We start from the raw sequence: 19,399 nt of genomic DNA, 5'->3' as shown, positions 1-19,399 counted from the left end.
AGAGGCTGTAACCCAGAAGATTTTTTCTTTAGCCCTGAATAATTCTCCACTTGGAGCGGTTTGTCACTACGTAACTGAACGTCAGTAAAAGAAGCTGGCGGTGTTGTAATTTTATATTTTCAGTGAACGGAGGTGAGACCAATCAGACAGGGTTTACAGGAAAATACGTTGAAACACTCGTGTCTTATTCGCTGACAATCTCTCAATTCTGCCAAAGGCTAGCTCACAGTCAGTTAGTGTGAGGGGAAAATGGAAATACACCAATTTATATTTACCAGTGAAGGGGTTGAAACTGAAACAGTAACATCCTCTCATGCTGAGCAGGAAAACAAGGTGTGTAAATGTCTGTATGAGTTTGTGAATATGTAGAAGTTACGTGAACATGATATGAGAAGAGCATAAGGAAAGATAATGTATTTTGCATGGCACTGTAGCAGCTAAACCCATACAATAATAGCTCAGCTGTGCCTCCCCTTGGCTAGCGACACCAAACTAGTCTAGTTAGAAAAGTTTTATATTTTTTAGGTCTGGTAGTCCTACAAACAGTGACAACACCCGAGGCAAGTTTTATGATAAATCCAACTTTTTCTGATCGAGTCATACATCGATGCGCGCTAGAATTACTGAAAGAACTATGAGTTTCACTTTGTAGTGTATTTTTGTAGGTTTGATTCATTTTGAAAGTAACATGAAAGTAAAGTAATTAGTAATCTGATTACTTTTTACATGCAGTAATCAATAATGTAATCAGATTACAATTTTAAAGTAGTAATTAATCATCTGTCACAGTCACTGATGGCAGGAAAATCAGTCCAATCGAGTAACAGTACAATCAATCAAGTTAAACAGTAAGTTAGAGATACATGAAGGAGCTGCATCTTTCTGTTCAAGTGTTGATTTGAACCTGGCTGATGCTGTTTTACTCATTTTTTCATTAAAAATTTTGAAATGTCCATTTGAAATATTTAGATTCTCTTTATGCACACCTACAAACTGTCTATCTGAGACAGTTGAGATAATCCAGTCCAAAAGTCAAGCTTAAAGTATGTAACTTCTTATTGACGGTTGGCCAGTTTACAGGTCATTACTTTCCAGCTCTTTCACTGGAGTTGAATTTAAAGCTCTTTAAAAAAAAAAAAAAAAAAAAAAAAAAAAAAAAAAAAAAAAACTTTTTCTTCAACACTAAGATTCACAGAGTGAGAGTTAGAGGAGTTGGGATAGAAAGAGGAGAGAGGAGGAGATAGAGGACATGCAGTAGGAAGAGAGAGGAGAGGATGAGGAAGAAGAGTATACAGAGGAAGAGTACACAGAAGAAGAATATTAAATGAGATGAGGGCTGCCTGAACTGATCTCAATAACAGTGTCTCTCTGAGAGAAGCTGGACAGAGAGTTCAGGCTGTAGTAAACAAATCTACTGTTGCTTTAATCATTTGCACATTCCATTGAGAAAACAGGTATGTGTTCTGTGCTTACTACATTTATGTATATCTCTGGGTATTATGGCATGAAGTGGGATGTAATGATGGTCCAATCCAGTTTGTCATCCAAATGCACTCCCAGCTGCTTGTATGTTCTCACTACCTCCACATCCTCTCCATCAGTGGTGACAGGTGGGGTCTGGACTAACTACAGCCCACCTTGGACTACTCCTGGACAACCCAAGAAAATTCTGAGATTGGCATGCAAACCGTGGAATTGGGTGGATGCCCAGTGCAGGATATTTTGCTTCTTCAACCTACGTTGGCTCCAAACTATAAACTCCATTAAGCTATCTGACTTATTCTTTAGAAAAATAAAACAGCCAAACTCATGATTACTGGATTCAGACGAAGAAGGGTTATTAGCAGTCAGCAAGATAGCAAATAACCCGTACTGGTACCAGGGATACACGCCACATGGAGATGTAGCCTACACCGAGGTTCTGTTGGTTACAATGTTCTTTATATTCACTTCAGGCACGGCACCATATCTAACATTAACCAATTATACGTAGTTCTTCTTGTACATCCCATCACAATCTTCCACACATATCCCAATTATGTAATTTCCCATTATCTCTAAGAGACCTTAGGTTTAGTTTATACATTTATATCTACATTTTAGCTATTCCTACCACGATTGAGCAACAGACATTCCAGGCATGAGTGAACATTCTAATGCTTATCTGAACGGTACAGTTGTTCCTCTTTTTAGTTGGCCGTTTCCTCTATCTTTGCTCCTTGTCTGACCCTTTATAGGGTCAGACTTATGCTTGTAACTTATTTTTTATATTTTATGCATTCTGACATATGGTCAAATATCAGCCCTGGGCCTTCCGAGGCGAACCCTGGACCTCCCAAGAAGGTTGATTCACACAAACCCCCTCTCACACTTTTCCCACTTTTCTCCAGGTGTTTCTCTCTTTTGCACCTAAGTGCATTGCAAACGTCACAATAGCGTTTATGTTAATAATAATAATGTGCCCAATACACATACCGTGACACTTTATTCAGTGAAAGCAAAGAGTAATGTTTCTTTTTTTATTAATGTTAAATGTTAGTATCCTAAATTTCCTCTCTGAGTGTGTGTGAATGTTTCACTTTTGCCTGGGTACTTCCCACTTCAACAGTTCATCTGTCAGAACTTCCTTGTTCTTGTGCTGGTGTGCTCTTACACAACCACCACAATGTGTCATGTCAACTGTCAGAACTTCCTTGTTCTCATGCTGGTGTGCTCTTACAAAACCACCACATTGTCTAGTGTCAAAAACCAGCTGTCTTTAGGGTTTAAGATTTCACTTGACTCTTCAGTATTAATTATCTATATTTTATTCAGTAGTTTATATACTTTGATATCTTAATTTATCCCAAATCTCCTACACCAGCTTCTGTCTCCAGAGATGTAGGGAGGTGTTTTACATTGGGGTGCTGGGTTTATATTAATGTGCTCCTTTTTATATGTTATCATTTCTATAGTAACAGCGCATGCACCAGGATTTGCCCAACATAATCTAAGACTAGTGTATAATCACTGACATGGTGAAGTTTTCAGTTAGGAGACATTTATTTAACATTTATAGAAGGAGTGTCAGTGCTTTGTAACAGTAACAGTCAGTAAGTTTCCAGACACGGCGTTAGTTCCTGTTATCGCTGCTATATACAGTTGTTCACTCACCAGCCTCTTTTTTCTTTCTCTTGAAGTTAATGAGACAAAATGTCACAAAGAAACTGGAAAACGTGAACGCTCTCTCCTGAAGACTCGTGTCTCGTGTACGTTCATGAACAGTTAAAAAGCATGATGTGATTAATAAATTAAACATTGTAATCCTCTAATCAATGTGGAATAAGAGGAATGTTATGTCTGACATACAATATCAAAATGACTCCAAATACTCATTTTAAAATTTGCTATTTGTTTATCTATATATTATTATTCATGCATTTTCAGGTAAAGGAATCCTGAATGTAAGCTCTTTATTTTTTCCATTCCCAGTGTTTGACGTTCTTTGCACTATATTTGATTTGCTGTGCTGTGTGATGGACAGGTGTGGGGTCGGACTTTGTGATGTTGGGTGGAATGTTGGCAGGTCTGAATGATGATCAGGGTGAGACCATCAAGAAAAAGGACAAAAAGAGCAAACTGTTCCACAGCATGAGCTCCGATACGGCCATGAAGAAGCACGCAGGAGGAGTAGCAGAGTACAGGTGAGAGAAAGACTGGCAGAGGACTGAGTACAGGAGAGAAAAATCAGGATGTAGTCATTACACCATGTTTTAACATGTGTAATGTTTTCAGACAGGATATCAGGCATAATGCAGTACAGATATATTCTATTATTCCTGTTGTCTTGGATGCCAGTTCCTGAAAATGATTTTCAGTCCTGACTAAGAGCAGCTCTTGTTTTAATTGATATAGTGTAGAAAACAAAACAACACTCACATAATTGGTCACACCAGAGTGTAATTTTGTTATCTAGAATAAGTTGTGTTCTACTTTAAAGTTGTGATGTTTTTGTGTCCAGAGAGTTATGTAAGTTTAGTGGTGTTATAAAAGATGTTTTCGAGAGAACTCTCACAGCTTTTCCTGCAGCAGAGAAATTCACCTGATTAGCCATCATATACAGACTTAACTGTACAGTTTGGTTTGAAAATGACTTGAGGATATTATATATATATATATATATATATATATATATATATATATATATATATATATATATATATATATATATATATATATATCTTAATTAGTAGTGTTCCTCAAATTTAATTCTCAAGAACATATTCAAGATGGATTGAATGATTGTTTTAGGTTCAGCATTTTAAATTTGCACCTTTCTAACTTCATCTGAAATTAGTCACCTCAAAGACACTGCCTCCATTTTTAGCATGTTTCCTTAAAATAAAAAAAAAAAAGCAAAGTTCCTCATTTAGAACCAGGCTACACAGCTTACATAAACGAAAGTACACTAAACTGAAATTGTGAACCTCTTGACAGACATTTTAGTGTCCTCTTACTCAGAAAATTATAACTTTAAAAAGGAGTGAGTATTTAGATTTTTTGATAGAATATATGTGCATTAAATTGTGCACCTGGAGTAATCCATAAAATGTTATTTATGTTGTAAAACAGACTGAAGCAATAACGATAAACTCTCTTTCAGGGATGATGTTTTTCTGTGTGACTCTCCTGATTCTCTTCAGCTTCATTAAATTTCAATCAGGTATGGAGAAAAACTATTCCCTCTCTCTCTCTCTCTCTCTCTCTCTCTGTGTGTGTGTGTGTGTGTGTGTGTGTGTGTGTGTGTGTGTGTGTGTGTGTGTGTGTGTGTGTGTGTGTTTACTGTGAATTCAAAGGTTGTGATGTTTTTGTGCCCAGAGTTCTGTAAGTTTTAAAGAGTTATAAAAGCTGTTTTTGAGAGAACTGATCTCTGAGACCTGTTTCACAAAGCAAATTGAAGAAACTCTCTGCAGTGTCAGAGTTGACAGAGTAAGTTTTGAGTTGACAAAACCAAGCAAATCCAACTGGGTTAATTAACCCTCTTACCCCGTACGGCCGAAAAACTGGCTTGCCCGTCTTTGATCTATTCCCGTAAGAATGATATACCGGCTTGGTCGTCTATGCCAAATCCCCGTAAGGCTGATATAGAGGATTTACTGTGTAAACGTTATCCCCGTATGGCCGGTGTACCGGCATTACTCTGCTATGATTCCTTACTTATTTAATTATTATTTTTTAACCCGGAAGGATGATGATGTCATGACGTCACGACGTGATTACGTTATTACACTGGCATTACGATGAAGATCCAAGCATGAATATTGGTGTAATAGTAGAAGTGAACTAAAAACGCCAAAGCGGAAAGCTAATCGTGTTCCAGCTAAAGTCACATTTACAGTGAACACAGGTACACCTTTCACTTCTAACAGTCTGGTTGGTCTTTTCCCACTTTGGCACGGAGAGCTTGATGTCGGTTTTTCCCGAAATCAAACTGAAACGTGGACTCATCTGACCACAGCACACATTTCCACTGGCTTTCAGTCCATCTGAGGTGAGCTCTGGCCCAGAGAACTCAGTGGCATTTCTGCATAGAGTTGATGTGTGGCTTCCTCCTTGCGTAATAGCATTTTGGGTTGCACTTTTGGATGCAGCAACGGACTGTGTTAAGTGACAACGGTTTTCCGAAGTACTCCCAAGCCCACGTGGTTATATTTATCACAGTAACATGACAATTTCTCAGGCAGTGCCTCCTGAGGGCTCGAAAGTCACGCACATTCAACAGTGGTTTCCGGCCTTGCCATTTACACAATGAGATTTCTCTGGATTTCCTGAATCTTTTGACAATATTATGCACTGTAGATTTTTGACAGACCTAAATTATTTGCAATCTTGTGTTTAGCATTGTTCTTTTTGAACTGACTGACAATTCTCTCATGAAGTGGTGAGCCACAACCCATCCATACTTGCAAAGACTGAGTTTTTGGTGGTTGCTCCTTTTATGCCCAGTTCTGATACCCTCCCCTCTTACCAATTAACCTGATCCTCCAAAAATGGTGTTACTTGAATATTCTATAAACTTTGTCTTATTTTGCCTCTAGCCCATCTTTTTTTTAGTGTTGAAGGAATCATATTCTAAATTTGTTTATGCTTACAAAATACAATTAATATCATGAAGTTTGGGCATGGCCATGAATAGTGGTCGGATGATATACACAGCAGCTAAAAAAATTTAAAATCTTCTTAAAAATGTAAGTTAACATGAAAAGCAAACATGCAGTGGATATTAAGACTTTTGTGTATTTTTTCATAAATCTGCTCAAAGAAAAATAAAATATATTTAATCCTCTGCGGTTTGGTTCTCAAATGAATCGATGCATTGTTAAAGATGTTTATATATTTTTACTGAAATACAAAACAAATACACTGATTATAGCTCAAGTGCAGCGTCACAATATGAAGTGATTTTGATGTTGACTTGAGCTGATATGTTAGCTAAAAAATATATACAAAATGTCGGGGTTACGCATGTAACCCTGTTTCTTGAATGAGACGTTGCATTTAGCATAACAGTATGGGAAGCACCTTGTGCGCATGACCGGTATCTGAAGCTTGTGTAAAATCATGCCTCTACTTATAGGTATGACAGAGCTATGCAACGTCTCGTTCCCTTCTCAGGGAACAGGGTTACATGCGTAACCCCGACGTTCCCTTTCAAAGGGAACTTCAACATTGCATTTAGCATAACAGCATGGGAACGAGAAGACCCACTCTGTCATACCGAGGGTACGGCCTGTTCAAAAATACCCAAGCCCGAGGGTCACTGCAAGACACTCGAGCCCGGGGTGGAATGAATATCCATGGATAGCCAGAGCGGTGGACGTAAGTACAGAGAGCCCTTACTGGACACAGCAGGTGCATCCTCTCTTGTTTCGGTGTGAGGAACAGGGGAGGGCAGAAAGCCTGCAACACCACAGGGTGGGCAGCCGATGTAGACTCTTTAGGAATATAATCTGGCGTAGGATACAGGAAGGCCTTGGCTAATCCAGGTTCAAAGTCAAGGCAGGAAGGGGCAACAGAGAGAGCTTGTAGACCTCCCACTCGCTTGAGAGATGTCAGTGCCAGTAGAAGAGCTACCTCTAGAGGCAGAAGCTTCTCAGAGGCTGACTTTAAGGGCTCAAATGGGGCCCCTGACAGACCTTCCAAAACCACAGAAAGGTCCCAGGATGGTATGCGCGGCCTGCAGATGGGCCACATCCGTCTGACACCATGCATGAACTTCGAAGTTAGAGGATGTTGCCCCACAGAAGCTCCATCAACCGGGGCATGGCTGGCCGAAACAGCGACCATGTAACCCTGATTGCAGAAGGAGCCAACCCTGCTGAGAAATGTTCTTGTAAGGACTCCAGGACTGTAGCTAGTTCACTGGTTCACTGGGTCTAGCTGATGTTCCTCACACCACAAGACAAAAAGCCGCCACTTGCGCGCATACAATTTCCTTGTGGATGGTGCTCTAGCGTTTAACATGGTCTCTACAACCTCAGTTGTGAGACCAGAATCTATGAGCTGGTGCCCCTTAGGGGTCAGACCCACAGTTTCCATAGTTCTGGCCGAGGATGATAAATCAGCCCTCCGGCTTGAGACAGTAGATCCCTGCGGATGGGAATCTCCCAAGGAGTACAGTTAGTTTAGTACCCGGATGCCCTGGAGTTGCAAGGGAGCCAGAGCAGCATGCATACACTTTGTGAAGGGAAGAACCCGAACTTGGTATGTGTTGTCTCCAAATGCAAACCTCAGGAACTTCCTGATCTTTCAGATCTATCGTCACAAACCAGTCCTTGAACTGAATCTGTGGCACGATAAGTTTGAGCATCAGCATCTTGATTCTGTATGTCCGAAGAGTACGGTTGAGATGACGCAGATCTAAAATTGGCCACATTCTCCCATCTTTTTTGCGGACCAGGGAATAACTATTCCACATTCTATTGGAGGGAAAGCATCAGATTGTCATTGCCCTGTGACAGCTCGCTGACCAGAGAACACTGAAAACTTGGGGACTGGCTTGGCTAGGGGAGGACCTACAGTAGCACTGGGGGCTACCTGCCCTAACAACCTCATGTCCCCTGATACGTCCCTCCACGGCCCCTCAAGACCGCTCTTCGTTGCCTGCTTGGCCTTTATGACCATTCTCAGATCAGGCCTAGTAGCAGACTGTGACTGTGGCCACCCGCTTCCCCAGGCTTTCTCTGGGGTTGGCGGGCTGCCATACTCGCCTTCTGGGTCTCCCTCGCACTAGTGCTGGCCCGGGCTCCACTCATGGATGCCAGAGTGAGCTCGAGACAACAGGGAAGGAACTGGCTTTTTTGAATGCCACCATATGTTGAACTCACTCAGCAGGTCTGCTTGCTAGGCCTGCAACACTGTCATTGTCTGCAGTGACCCACAAGCAAGACTACTACTGCACAGGCTTGCCCACCAATGCCACGGTGGCCTTACACGGTGGTTTGGACGGCAGAGCCAGCCCCCCTAATTACCAGCCGTCGATGGAGAGAGGTAGCTCGCAAGCGCCTCCTCCACCTTCAGCATAGCTAAATAGCCATGTCGTTCATTCCCCACAATGACCGAATAATCCAACATCGTGGGTTTATAAATATGGCTTATGCATGGTTTTCCCCCAGAAGCCAGATATTTTGTCATGCACTTCTGGAAGAAAGGGGAGTTTCTGCAGTGTGAGGGATTTACTTTCACTGGGGAGAAAAAGGCTCATCCAGCCTTAGTAATCATTTCAAGCAGCTTTTTATATGCTGCTCTCCGTTTTTAACACATCCCCCCCTTAAACTTTTAATCTAAATTATTTTTCCCCCTCAAAAATCTGCAGAAAATCTGCATTCTAAATGAAAAAAAAAATGCTAAATTAGTACGAGATTAAGCTCAGTTGAATCCCCCTTTCTTTGTTCTTCAGATGTTTATATATCTTGATTTAACATTCAGTCAGTTGTACATGAGTTAGAAAGCCATGCCTCTGTTAACAATAAAGCACAGAATTGTAAATCATTAGACCATAAAGACAGGATTGTGTAAAGACAAATCTGGGAAGGGCTACAGCTTTATGGTCCTAGAGAACATAACGACATCCATCATTCTTAAATGAAAGAACCTCGGAACTTGGCTTAGCACACAACGCCAAGCTGAACTCTGCAAGTTCAGGGACATGAGCTTTAGTCTGTCCTAACCTGTGAGCCTAACCATAAAGGAAATTAAGACATTATGGAGAACCTGTAGGATTTGGTAAAATATTTATATTATTTGAATATTTGAAACTTGTTCTTCCTATGTGAAAGGCAGATCTGAGTCTCAAATTCAAAGAGCTACAATTAACAGGAAAACATTCACTCTTAGAAAAGTTTAACTTGTACCAATAAGTTCCAAAATTCATGCAATATACAATACAAAAGGTTCATTAAACTGTGCAAACACTTATGATCTATTTTAGATCCAATCCATCAGAATGTCATCTGAACACGTGCTTCAACAGAATAGGCATGAGGAAAATCTGACCTTTTGTACAAAGCAACGGTTAACATGGTCAATATAAATATTGTGTATGTCCCCCTTGTGCCACCAAAACAGCTCTGGCCTGTTGGTCATGGACTACACAAAACCTCTGAAGGTGTGCTGTGGTATCTGGCACCAAGACGTTAGCAGCAGACCCTTTAAGTCCGGCAAGTTGTGAGGTGGGGCTTCCAGGGATCAGACTTGTTTGCCCACCACATCCCACAGATGCTTGATCGGATTGAGATCCGGGGAAATTAGAGGCCAAGTCAACAAACATCTTGAACTCCTTGTCATTTTTCTCGGAGCATTCCTGAACAATGTTTGCAGTTTGGCAGGGCACATTATTATGCTGAAAGAGGTCACTGCCATTAGGGAATACCATTGCCATAAAGGGGTGTACTTGGTCTGTAACAATTTTTAGGTAGGTGATACGTGTCAAAGTAACTTCCACATAATTACCAGGACCCAAATTTTCCCAGCAGAACATTGCCCAGAGCATCGCACTTCCTCTGCCAGCTTACCTTCTTCCCATACTGTAGTGCATCCTAGTGCCACCTCTTCCTCATGTAAACGATGCACATGCACCCAGCCATCCACATGATTTAAAAGAAAATGTGATTCATCAGACAGGTCACCATCTTCCATTGCTCCATGGTCCAGTTCTGATGCTCACGTTATCATTTCTGTGTGTTTTCAGCGGTGGGCAGGGATCAGCATGGGCACACTGACAACTTTTTATTATAGCCAGCATTAACTTTTTCAGCAATTTGTGCTACAGTAACTCATCTGTGGGATCGGATCAGATGAACTAGGCTACACTCCCCACACACATCAATTAGCCTTGTCAAAAATTGAATCAAAACATTTCAAGATTTTATTTTTTGCATTTTATTGCTGGTGTGACATTTAATTTGACTCTGAATTATCTTTTGTTTATTTTATCCATCAGTGCAACACTTGAAGTTGTCTACCACTCATAGTTTTTGAAAATTATAATTTATTTTGTAAATAAATTTAAAATAAATCCATCAATGAACAATCAACAGCTCAGCTAACATTATATTTGCAAATAACCAAATTGATTCATTTTAAAACATCTCATCTGAATATGTTTTTTTTTTTTTTTTTTTACACATTTAACAAAAAAATATATACATATTATTCAAACACTTTCCTACGGACCCCCTGCAATTACACCACTGACCACTAGGGGTCCGCGGACCCCCAGCTGTGAAACACTGCACTAGACGGTAGTGCATAGTGTAAGTGTAGAGTACGTCATTTGGGACACTACTTTAGTATTTAGTCTCCGAAGCGTGTTTTCGGATCAGAAGTAACATGATTTGATCTTATTATTATATCTTATAGTTTGATCTTATTGTCTTATTGTTTTGATCATTGCAGTTATTAGTTAAGCAACAAACAAAATTTTAAAAAGTCCACAGATGAAAATAAGTTATATAAGTTAAAGTACAATTAAATAAACCATGTCTTGTTACACACATAAATATATAAAATATATTATACATACACACACATACAGGCACAGCATCTAAAAAAAAATTATATTGTGGAAAAGTTAAAAAAATTTTCCTGTAATTTGATTAAAAAATTGGAACTTTCATATATTCTACGTTCATTACACATAAAGTGAAATATTTAAACTTTTATTTTGTTTTAATCTTGATGACTACGGTTTACAGCTCATGGAAATCCACACACACACATATATATATATATATATATATATATATATATATATATAATCATTATATAATGATATTGGTAATTATATACAGTATTTGTTTTGTTTTTGAAAAAAAAAAAAAAACCCAGAGGGATTAACGGTGGTTGGTCCAGATGCTCCTCTTGTTGCTGTAGCTGGTGAAGACCTGGTTCTGCCCTGTTTTATCAAGCCCAACACCAGTGCTGTGGACATGACAGTGGAGTGGATTAGACTAGAGGATGTGGCTTCATTAGTGCATCTCTATAAGGATCATGAAGACAGAAATGAAGATCAGGCTCAGTCTTACAGAGGAAGAACATCACTGTTTAAAGAGGAGCTACAGAAAGGCAACGCTTCACTCAAACTCTCAGCTCTCCGAGTCTCTGATGAAGGAAAATATAAATGTCTCGTTGAGGACAAATCCTGGTATGATGACATCACTGTTCACGTGACTGTTGAAGGTAAGATCTATTTCGACAATTAAGCTTTATAGAGTGAATGTTATACTACAATAAACATTGTTGTCTCTTAACATCAGTGGTTTATGCATAAATAAACCATCATAATCTGTAGCAAAATCTGTATTTTTCCACTGTATGTATTTATTTATTTAAGTGGGTTTTAGAATGGGAGTTCACTCACTGACTGAATCATAAGTTTCCAACCCTGGTCTTTGCGAACACACTCCTGTTTCTAACACACCTGATTTAACTCAGGAAGGGCTGTTAATTATCTGATTAGTTAAATCAGGTGTGTTGGGAGAAGGGGAAACACTAAAACATGCAGGACAGAGTATTTCAGGATTAGGGTTGGGAATCTGTGGACTAAATGATACCCAGCACAGGGGACACTCAGACATACACTCACTAGGTGAGTCTAAAACATGTCTACAACATGTCTAAACATGGCTCAGCAAATCAATATGAAAAAGAAAGATTAATTAAATACACAATTAATGCAAGATTAAATTTATGCTTCAGTTATTTAAAAAAAACAAAAAAAACAACAACAATTATTCCAGTGTACAGAAGATATTCATGCAGTGTGTGATTTGGTTAGTCTGTCTTTCACTCTCATATTTTCATAAGCAGATGTGGAACAATGGCAGTAAGTCATCTACAGTTATCTTCCTCAATCTCCCTGTGCTTGTCCATTTTATTGTCTCTCTATAATATTGGGTTCAGCATTTACTTGTTTCAGTTCAGACACAGAAAACATTCCCATTTTCCACTTCTGTTGTGTTCATCAATCAGCAGTAATAATAATCGTCCTATTCTTCACACAGCTACAACTGTATAAAGATTCAGCAGCTGTGGTCTCATGCATGTGATGAATTTTTCCCACTTTGTCTGCATTTTTCAGGCTGCACAGGTGATTTGTCACCTAGCTTTCTTTTCATTGAAAATAATGTAAACATATTTGCAGAATGAATTATTCTGTAATAATTTATAAGCTAATAGTATTTCTGAACTATTTTCATTTTGTCTAAACATTGTGTTATTGTTATTTGTAGTCTGAATAATTATTCAGTAGTATTTAAATAATAATTCATGTTTGTTTTACCCAATTTTAGTAAATAATGTGTTTACAACACATGTATGTTTCAAACTTGGTAGTAAAGCATGATATCAGGGTCTGTGGAGACGGTTATGTGATTTTGTCATAACAGGAGTCCAGGATACAAAGTGCAGAACTTCTTTAATAGGGACAAAAACAACCAAGAGATAAACTGTTAGATTTCACGAATCTCAGGAATCTCACATTATGCCTGTCAGATCGTCCGTCATGCCTTCCAGCCTGTTTTACTATTAACTTGTAGAAAGTGTGGTTTACCATGGAGCGTTCAGGCCTGGGGGTCTAAAATGAACACACACTGACTTCTTGCATGCTCATAGAGACATCTCACTTTATTCGTGCAAACCAATAGTATTTATACACATTGATAACAGCAGTGCGTGGACGGTTTCTTCTGGTCCAGGTGTTAGTTATACATAGTTATAATACAAAATAAGTCCTGTGTCATGTTGACACGGAAATACATAATAATCAAGGATAGCTGTTGATCAGCTTATTCAAAGAGGTAATTCAATATATACATTCATTCAGGTATTTGATAGCACAGAGACACACAAACAGAAACTATAACCTAGTATTCCCCGTATCCAAGATGTCTTAATACAGTTCATAATATAAGACTACATGATATAAGAGAATTTCCTTTCATATACTAAAACTGGGACAGCAAAGGGCTGGGCTAATGCTAGGCTAGGCAAGGAAAACAAAACCATTCAGAGAAAACATTAACCAAAATCTAGCCACGCATGCAAACACAGACTAAGCATAATGCTCCAACAACACAAAAAGCCACAAACTTAGAAGTTAAATAAGGCGACTAATAATACAATACCAAACAGGTGTGCATGATCATGACAGGAAATGGGGTGGACAACAGAAGAAGTTCAACACAGTGATTATGGGTTCTCTCTAGTGCAGTGCCAGTCCTAGACTTCTGGTGCAGTTAGGAAAACTTTGTCAGAGGCCCCTGTCAGTGCCTTCATAAAAACTCCCCAAATGAACCCCACCCCTTAATCTGTTCTTTCAGAGCAGTTTCAGTGTCAAACAACATACAGTTAATTGATTTCAAACATTAGTATTTAATATTGAAATAATATATTTAAGGTGCACTGCCAATATTATATATTACATTAAAACACATAAGAACGTTTTGATTATTGATGTCTACCGACACAAACTGAAAATAACACTTCATCATGGGACATTTCTAACACACCACAGTGGACTACTATTGAATCTGTTGATCTGGACTGACTGGAGTATTGTTTTTAATCAATTCATTGCATGGATTGTCAAGACTAGATAAGAATTTAGAGTATCTAACAACTACAAAAAATGCATGCCTTTTAATTCTTTTGCTTCATGTTCTTGGCACTTTTTCTTTCTTTTTTCTGCTCCCAATGTATAGCTTCATTTGGAAGCTATTGACATGCATTTTGACATATGGCATCATGATGTCGGAGTCTGAAACAGTAATCAAATAATTATAATCATGTATTTTTTAAAGAAATTTCCACATGACTCTAAAGCTGAATCTGCATTTATATTTGCATGTTCTAAAAAATATTTACCGATGGAAAATTAATATACGAGATCAAAGGGGCCCCATGGTGGTTCAGGGCCCTACACAGCTTGTGTAGTTTGTGTATAGGGAGGACCGGCACTGCTCTAGTGGTCCAGGGGGGATCTGTCCCTTGTAGCTGTGACAAACATATGACAAATGAGCTAAATGTGCACTACAACATCATACCCAGTTTGAACACAGTTTGTTTATATTTCTTGATGAGTCATGGGGAAATAGATAAATACAGTATATGCATGACGTGAGGGGTGTAGATGCTAAAAGTGCTTCTTTGATCTATTTATTGTCTCCTGATGTGACCAAATCATCACTCCAACACAGTGCTGCTTCTTCTCTGTTTTTAAGACGGACAAATCAGTTCCATAACAAAAATTAGACCATTTCAATTAGACAAAGCTAATTAACTCATTATCATTTAGGCTGTTTGAAACTTTCCTTAAAAAAAATCATGCTTTGTCTGACTACAGCAGTTTTATCAACTTTTAATTCATTAGTACTTTTCTTGAACGCTCCTGAATTTGAGCACTCTCAGGAAATAAGAATCTTAATACAATTCTTTTTTTTCTAAGAATTGAATCAAAAATGTTTCTCTCAGAATTTTTGAGCAGTTGTGACTGATTTCATACTCTGAGGTTTTAATAAGAGAACAAAATTTGTAAATGGTAAAGGATGTTGGTCTGTTTCCTCTGGACAGCAAAAGAGATTGGTTTGAAAAGTTTGGCAGATTGCAGTATAAATACAGTCTTGTATATTTTATTTAAGTGTCACACGTCATGGTATTTATTTATTTATTTATTTATTTATTTATTTATTTTTACAATATAAAGAACAGTCTTTAAGCTGAAAATGAGCAGAAAATAATAACCTCTACGGAGGTTAACAGTATAACATGATTTCACCATATTTAAAACAATACTTTTATTTATTGTGTACAGTTCTGGGAAGCCACCCAGTGATCACGATGGAGAGTTATGATCACTCAGGAGGAATTAATCTAGTGTGTGAATCCAGAGGCTGGAAACCTGAACCTGAGGTTCTGTGGATGAACAGAGAAGGAGAAACTCTGCCTGCTGGAGATACACAGATACACAGAGACATTGAGGGCTTCAGTGTGAAACACCGCATCACTGTTTATGATTATAGCGACTCCAACAAGTTTTACTGCAGACTTCTACAAAAACATCACATGATGGAGGCAGAGGTTATCATTAATAGTAAGTGTCTATGATTACAGTAGAATGTTAAAAGTTTTTAATCATTACAAATAAGGTGATTAAAGATGAAACATGATTGTGATGAACACACACTATTCTTGCATTAGCGTGTATGCATTATTTTTATTATATCTGGTGATTTTGCTACAGTTCTGTCTGAGTGTGTTTTGCAGTTATCAGTAATTCCTGCACAGTTTATTAAAAATATCTGTAACACTGTAAACTTGGTTTTGTTTTAGGTAAAGTCTTTGATGCTTGGAAGTGGGTTGTGGGCATTTCAGTTTCAGCATGTCTTATTGCTGTCGGATCGATAGTAACTGCAGTTATCTGTTACAAGAAAGGTAATCTTTAAATCATTTTCCTTCATAATATCTCTAGCTTAAATTATATTGCAGTTTATACCATAGCTTTAGTCCACAGATTCCTATTTCTGGTCCTGGAGAACTCCCTGTACTACACATTTTAGTGTTTTTCCTGCAATAGCACTCACTTTAGGTCAGGAAGGGCTGTTAATGAGCTGATTATCTGGATCAGGTGTTTTAGAGCACAGAAAACACGTGTTGGACCGGGGTTCTCCATGACAAGGGTAAAGAACCTGTGCTTTACTCAGTAGACCACAGAAGTCCAGTTGGCCGTGCTCTCTGTGAAGAGGATGATTTAATTCTGTCTCAAACTCTCACCTCTGTCTTTATCTATTCACTTCCATTACTACAAGCCCTTTCTGAAGAAGTGAAAGGGTATTTCATTAGTGAAAGGTTTGTGAGAGTATCGAGTCTCACCCTGCACATCAGAACATTATTACAGAACACAGAATCTAATTTACACTGAGGTTCACAGCTCATTTCACTAGAAACACTTAGAGTAGTTCTAACTTAAAATTTTAAGTTAAAACAAAAACTTAATTTAAATGTCAGCAGTGTTGTTAAACTTTAACTTATCTTTCCAAACTGTCAAAATAACATTGACATTGTCTTTAGTTCCACCTCTGGCTTAAGTCTTATTAACATTATGCAAACCAGCAAAAGAATATTTACAGATCACCAAATGTAAATATTTTAATCCTCCTTTCTATCAGACTTGATCATTTTAGGCCAATCTGGTGAATAGATAGTGATTCACATAAAATAAAATAACCAATAAAATATTTGACAAATAGACTGCATGAAATACTGCATATATTATGTGAGGCATAATAATCATTTAAACACAATCAAGCCCACATTACCTCATGTGAAAAAGGAATTTCCTCTTAATTAAGTACTTTATTTATTTGTAGAGAGCATGTTGTTCTGTCTGTCAGCACTGCATGCTGTACTGCTGCTAATCCTCCACAGAGCCGTGCCAGTGCCACAGTGTGCAGCTCTGATGTTTCTCAGCACAGCAATCACACTGTTGCTGCCCAGTGGTGCTGTGGCTGAGTGGATAATAGATGTAGTACTGCAGATTTATTAAAGAGCTGCAGACAGAGAAATCCAGAAAACAAAATTCTAAGAGAATTTGATATTCAAAAAACAATAATCTGAAGGCTAAAATACAAAAACACAAAACAGTAGAACAGTCCAAGATCACAGAGAGGATCCACGATTTAACCAACTTGAATTCACAGAGAATTTCAGCAAGACTTCAGAGAGGAGGGACTGTGGACCTCTTTAACTCAGAGACACAATTTAACATGGTGAAGGTTTACAAGAAGGTGCAGATTGGGGCAGAGGGCAGAAATTACAGCTCTTCCTCATGTCTATATAAATGAATGCTACTAAATTATGGGCAGCTCAAGTCATATATCCAGATTTGGACACCAGGAAGTAAACAGGAAGGAGTGTTGTGGAGTGAAATCAGAGTCAGCAAAACCTGGACCTGAATTTGTGATGTTTTTTTTTTTATATACTCAAAACTATTTTATCTGTTATCTTTTATCCTCAGAGCTTCAGAAGGAGAAGGAATACGCAGGTGAGAATTAACTTTTTGTGCTTTTAAAATTATACTGCATATTTAATTAGGGAGACTATCACCTTGTTAAAATGTAAAATAATAAAGCACTGTATACACGGTTTAGACATAAAAAGAAATACAACGTGTCTTTGTGTGTGTGTGGTCTGAAAGGAATTACAGTAAATACACATAAATTACTGATGAATTGCTTGATATGTATTTCTAATTTTAAAAACCTGTCTAAAATCATAATCACACGATGATCATGTTGTAAAGAATATATGGCACTCTGCGTGTGGCTGAAACTAGGAAACCATATGTTAAGTGATTATCTATTTAGAGTAGAGATACAAACACATCACTCACAATACAGTAAATTACTTGTTTTCTATATCACTCATAACTGACCTGTAACATCATGTTCCACTTTGTGAAGTGTGCTCAATCATTTAACAAATAAATAACATCAGAGAACAATTACATTTCATAACTGCAATCTGATTTGTGTTCATTTACTTCACTATATTACACTGTTTAATCTATTTATTCTTTTATTTATATAGAATATACACACAATACTCAACTATTTTATCTGTTTTAGCCTCAGAGCTTCAGAAGGAGAAGGAATACGCAGGTGAGAATGAACTTTTTCTGCTTTTAAAATCCTACTGAATATTTAATTGGAGGAGACAATATCACCTTGTTAAAATGTAAGATAATGAAGCACTGCATACACGGTGTAGACATAAAAATAAATACAATATGTGTGTGTGTGTGTGTGTGGTCTGAAAGGAATTACAGTAAATACACATAAATTACTGATGAATCTTTACATAAGGCATTAGCTCTAATTTACACTACATTTCAATACAATTCAGTTCAATTTTATTTGTAAGCTTTACAGAAATATCAACACGGTATATAGATATTAAAGGTGCGAATTTATGCGAAAACTGAGCAAGCCACTTGCGACGTAAAAAGACATAAAAAGAAATGCAATGTGTGTGTGGAGGGGGGGGGGGGGGGGTTGAAAATCAAATACAGTAAATTCACATAAATTACTGATATGAATTATCATCATTACACATGACATTAGCTCTAATATACACTACATGGCCAAAAGTATATGGACACCCCTCCTAATTACTGAGTTCAGGTGTTTCAGTCACACTCATTACTAACAGGTGAATAAAATCAAGCACATAGCTGTACAATCTCCAGAGACAAACACTGGCAGTAGAATGGACTAAAGAGCTCAGTGAGTTTAAACGTGGTGCTGTCAGAGTGTCATCTTTACCACACACCAGTTTGTGAAATTTCTTCCCTTCTAGATCTGCCTCTGTGAACTGTAAAGATACATTCACACTAGAGAGCGACAGGTAACTGTTCATGTTCTATATACACACATGACACAGAGCTGCAATTTCAGTATCAGTGACAGCGCGATAAGTAACATGTGATTTGAGATTTTCTCAACTTCTGATGAGGTCTGGGTCTGATGTACCTCAGTAGTTAAGACGTTGGACTACTGATTGGAAGATCATGAGTTCAAACCCCAGCACCATCGAGCTGCCACTGTTGGGCCCTTGAGCAAGTCCCTTAACTAACCCTCAACTGCTCAGCTGTATAAATTAGATAAATGTAAGCCACTCTGGATAAGGCCAAATGCCATAAATGTAAATGACATGGTAAATCCAAATGATGCTTAACTAAAAAATTGACATATAACTCATAACCATGGTTTCATTGTATCCTGTCATATATGACTTCTCATTAAACCTGTATAGAGACATTACAAAGAAAAATAGCTAGTACAGTTAGCTTGTGCTACTAATAGCT

General features: G+C 38.0%; 2 protein-coding genes across 5 annotated transcripts in view; both read left to right on the top strand.

Moving 5' to 3' along the window:
• Window positions 1-19,399, top strand: part of LOC124626025 (butyrophilin subfamily 1 member A1) — a 107,566-nt gene that overhangs the window by 77,606 nt on the left and 10,561 nt on the right. The window lies entirely within an intron of this gene.
• Window positions 4,395-19,399, top strand: part of btr09 (bloodthirsty-related gene family, member 9) — a 50,363-nt gene continuing 35,358 nt past the window's right edge. Inside the window, exons 1-6 of one of the 3 annotated variants that reach the window (XM_053681935.1) lie at window positions 4,395-4,522; window positions 4,643-4,702; window positions 11,368-11,718; window positions 15,350-15,628; window positions 15,868-15,969; window positions 18,162-18,194. In XM_053681935.1, the coding sequence (XP_053537910.1) occupies window positions 4,645-4,702; window positions 11,368-11,718; window positions 15,350-15,628; window positions 15,868-15,969; window positions 18,162-18,194 (823 nt within the window). In that variant the 5' untranslated portion in view covers window positions 4,395-4,522; window positions 4,643-4,644. The remainder of the gene's footprint in view (window positions 4,523-4,642; window positions 4,703-11,367; window positions 11,719-15,349; window positions 15,629-15,867; window positions 15,970-18,161; window positions 18,195-19,399) is intronic. The other 2 variants (XM_053681936.1, XM_047156470.2) reach the window with 2 other exon arrangements.

The sequence above is a fragment of the Ictalurus punctatus genome, chromosome 7 (genome assembly GCF_001660625.3).
Source record: "Ictalurus punctatus breed USDA103 chromosome 7, Coco_2.0, whole genome shotgun sequence".
Classification (NCBI taxonomy): Eukaryota; Metazoa; Chordata; class Actinopteri; order Siluriformes; family Ictaluridae; genus Ictalurus; species Ictalurus punctatus.
This window is presented reverse-complemented; position numbering and strand designations above follow the sequence as displayed.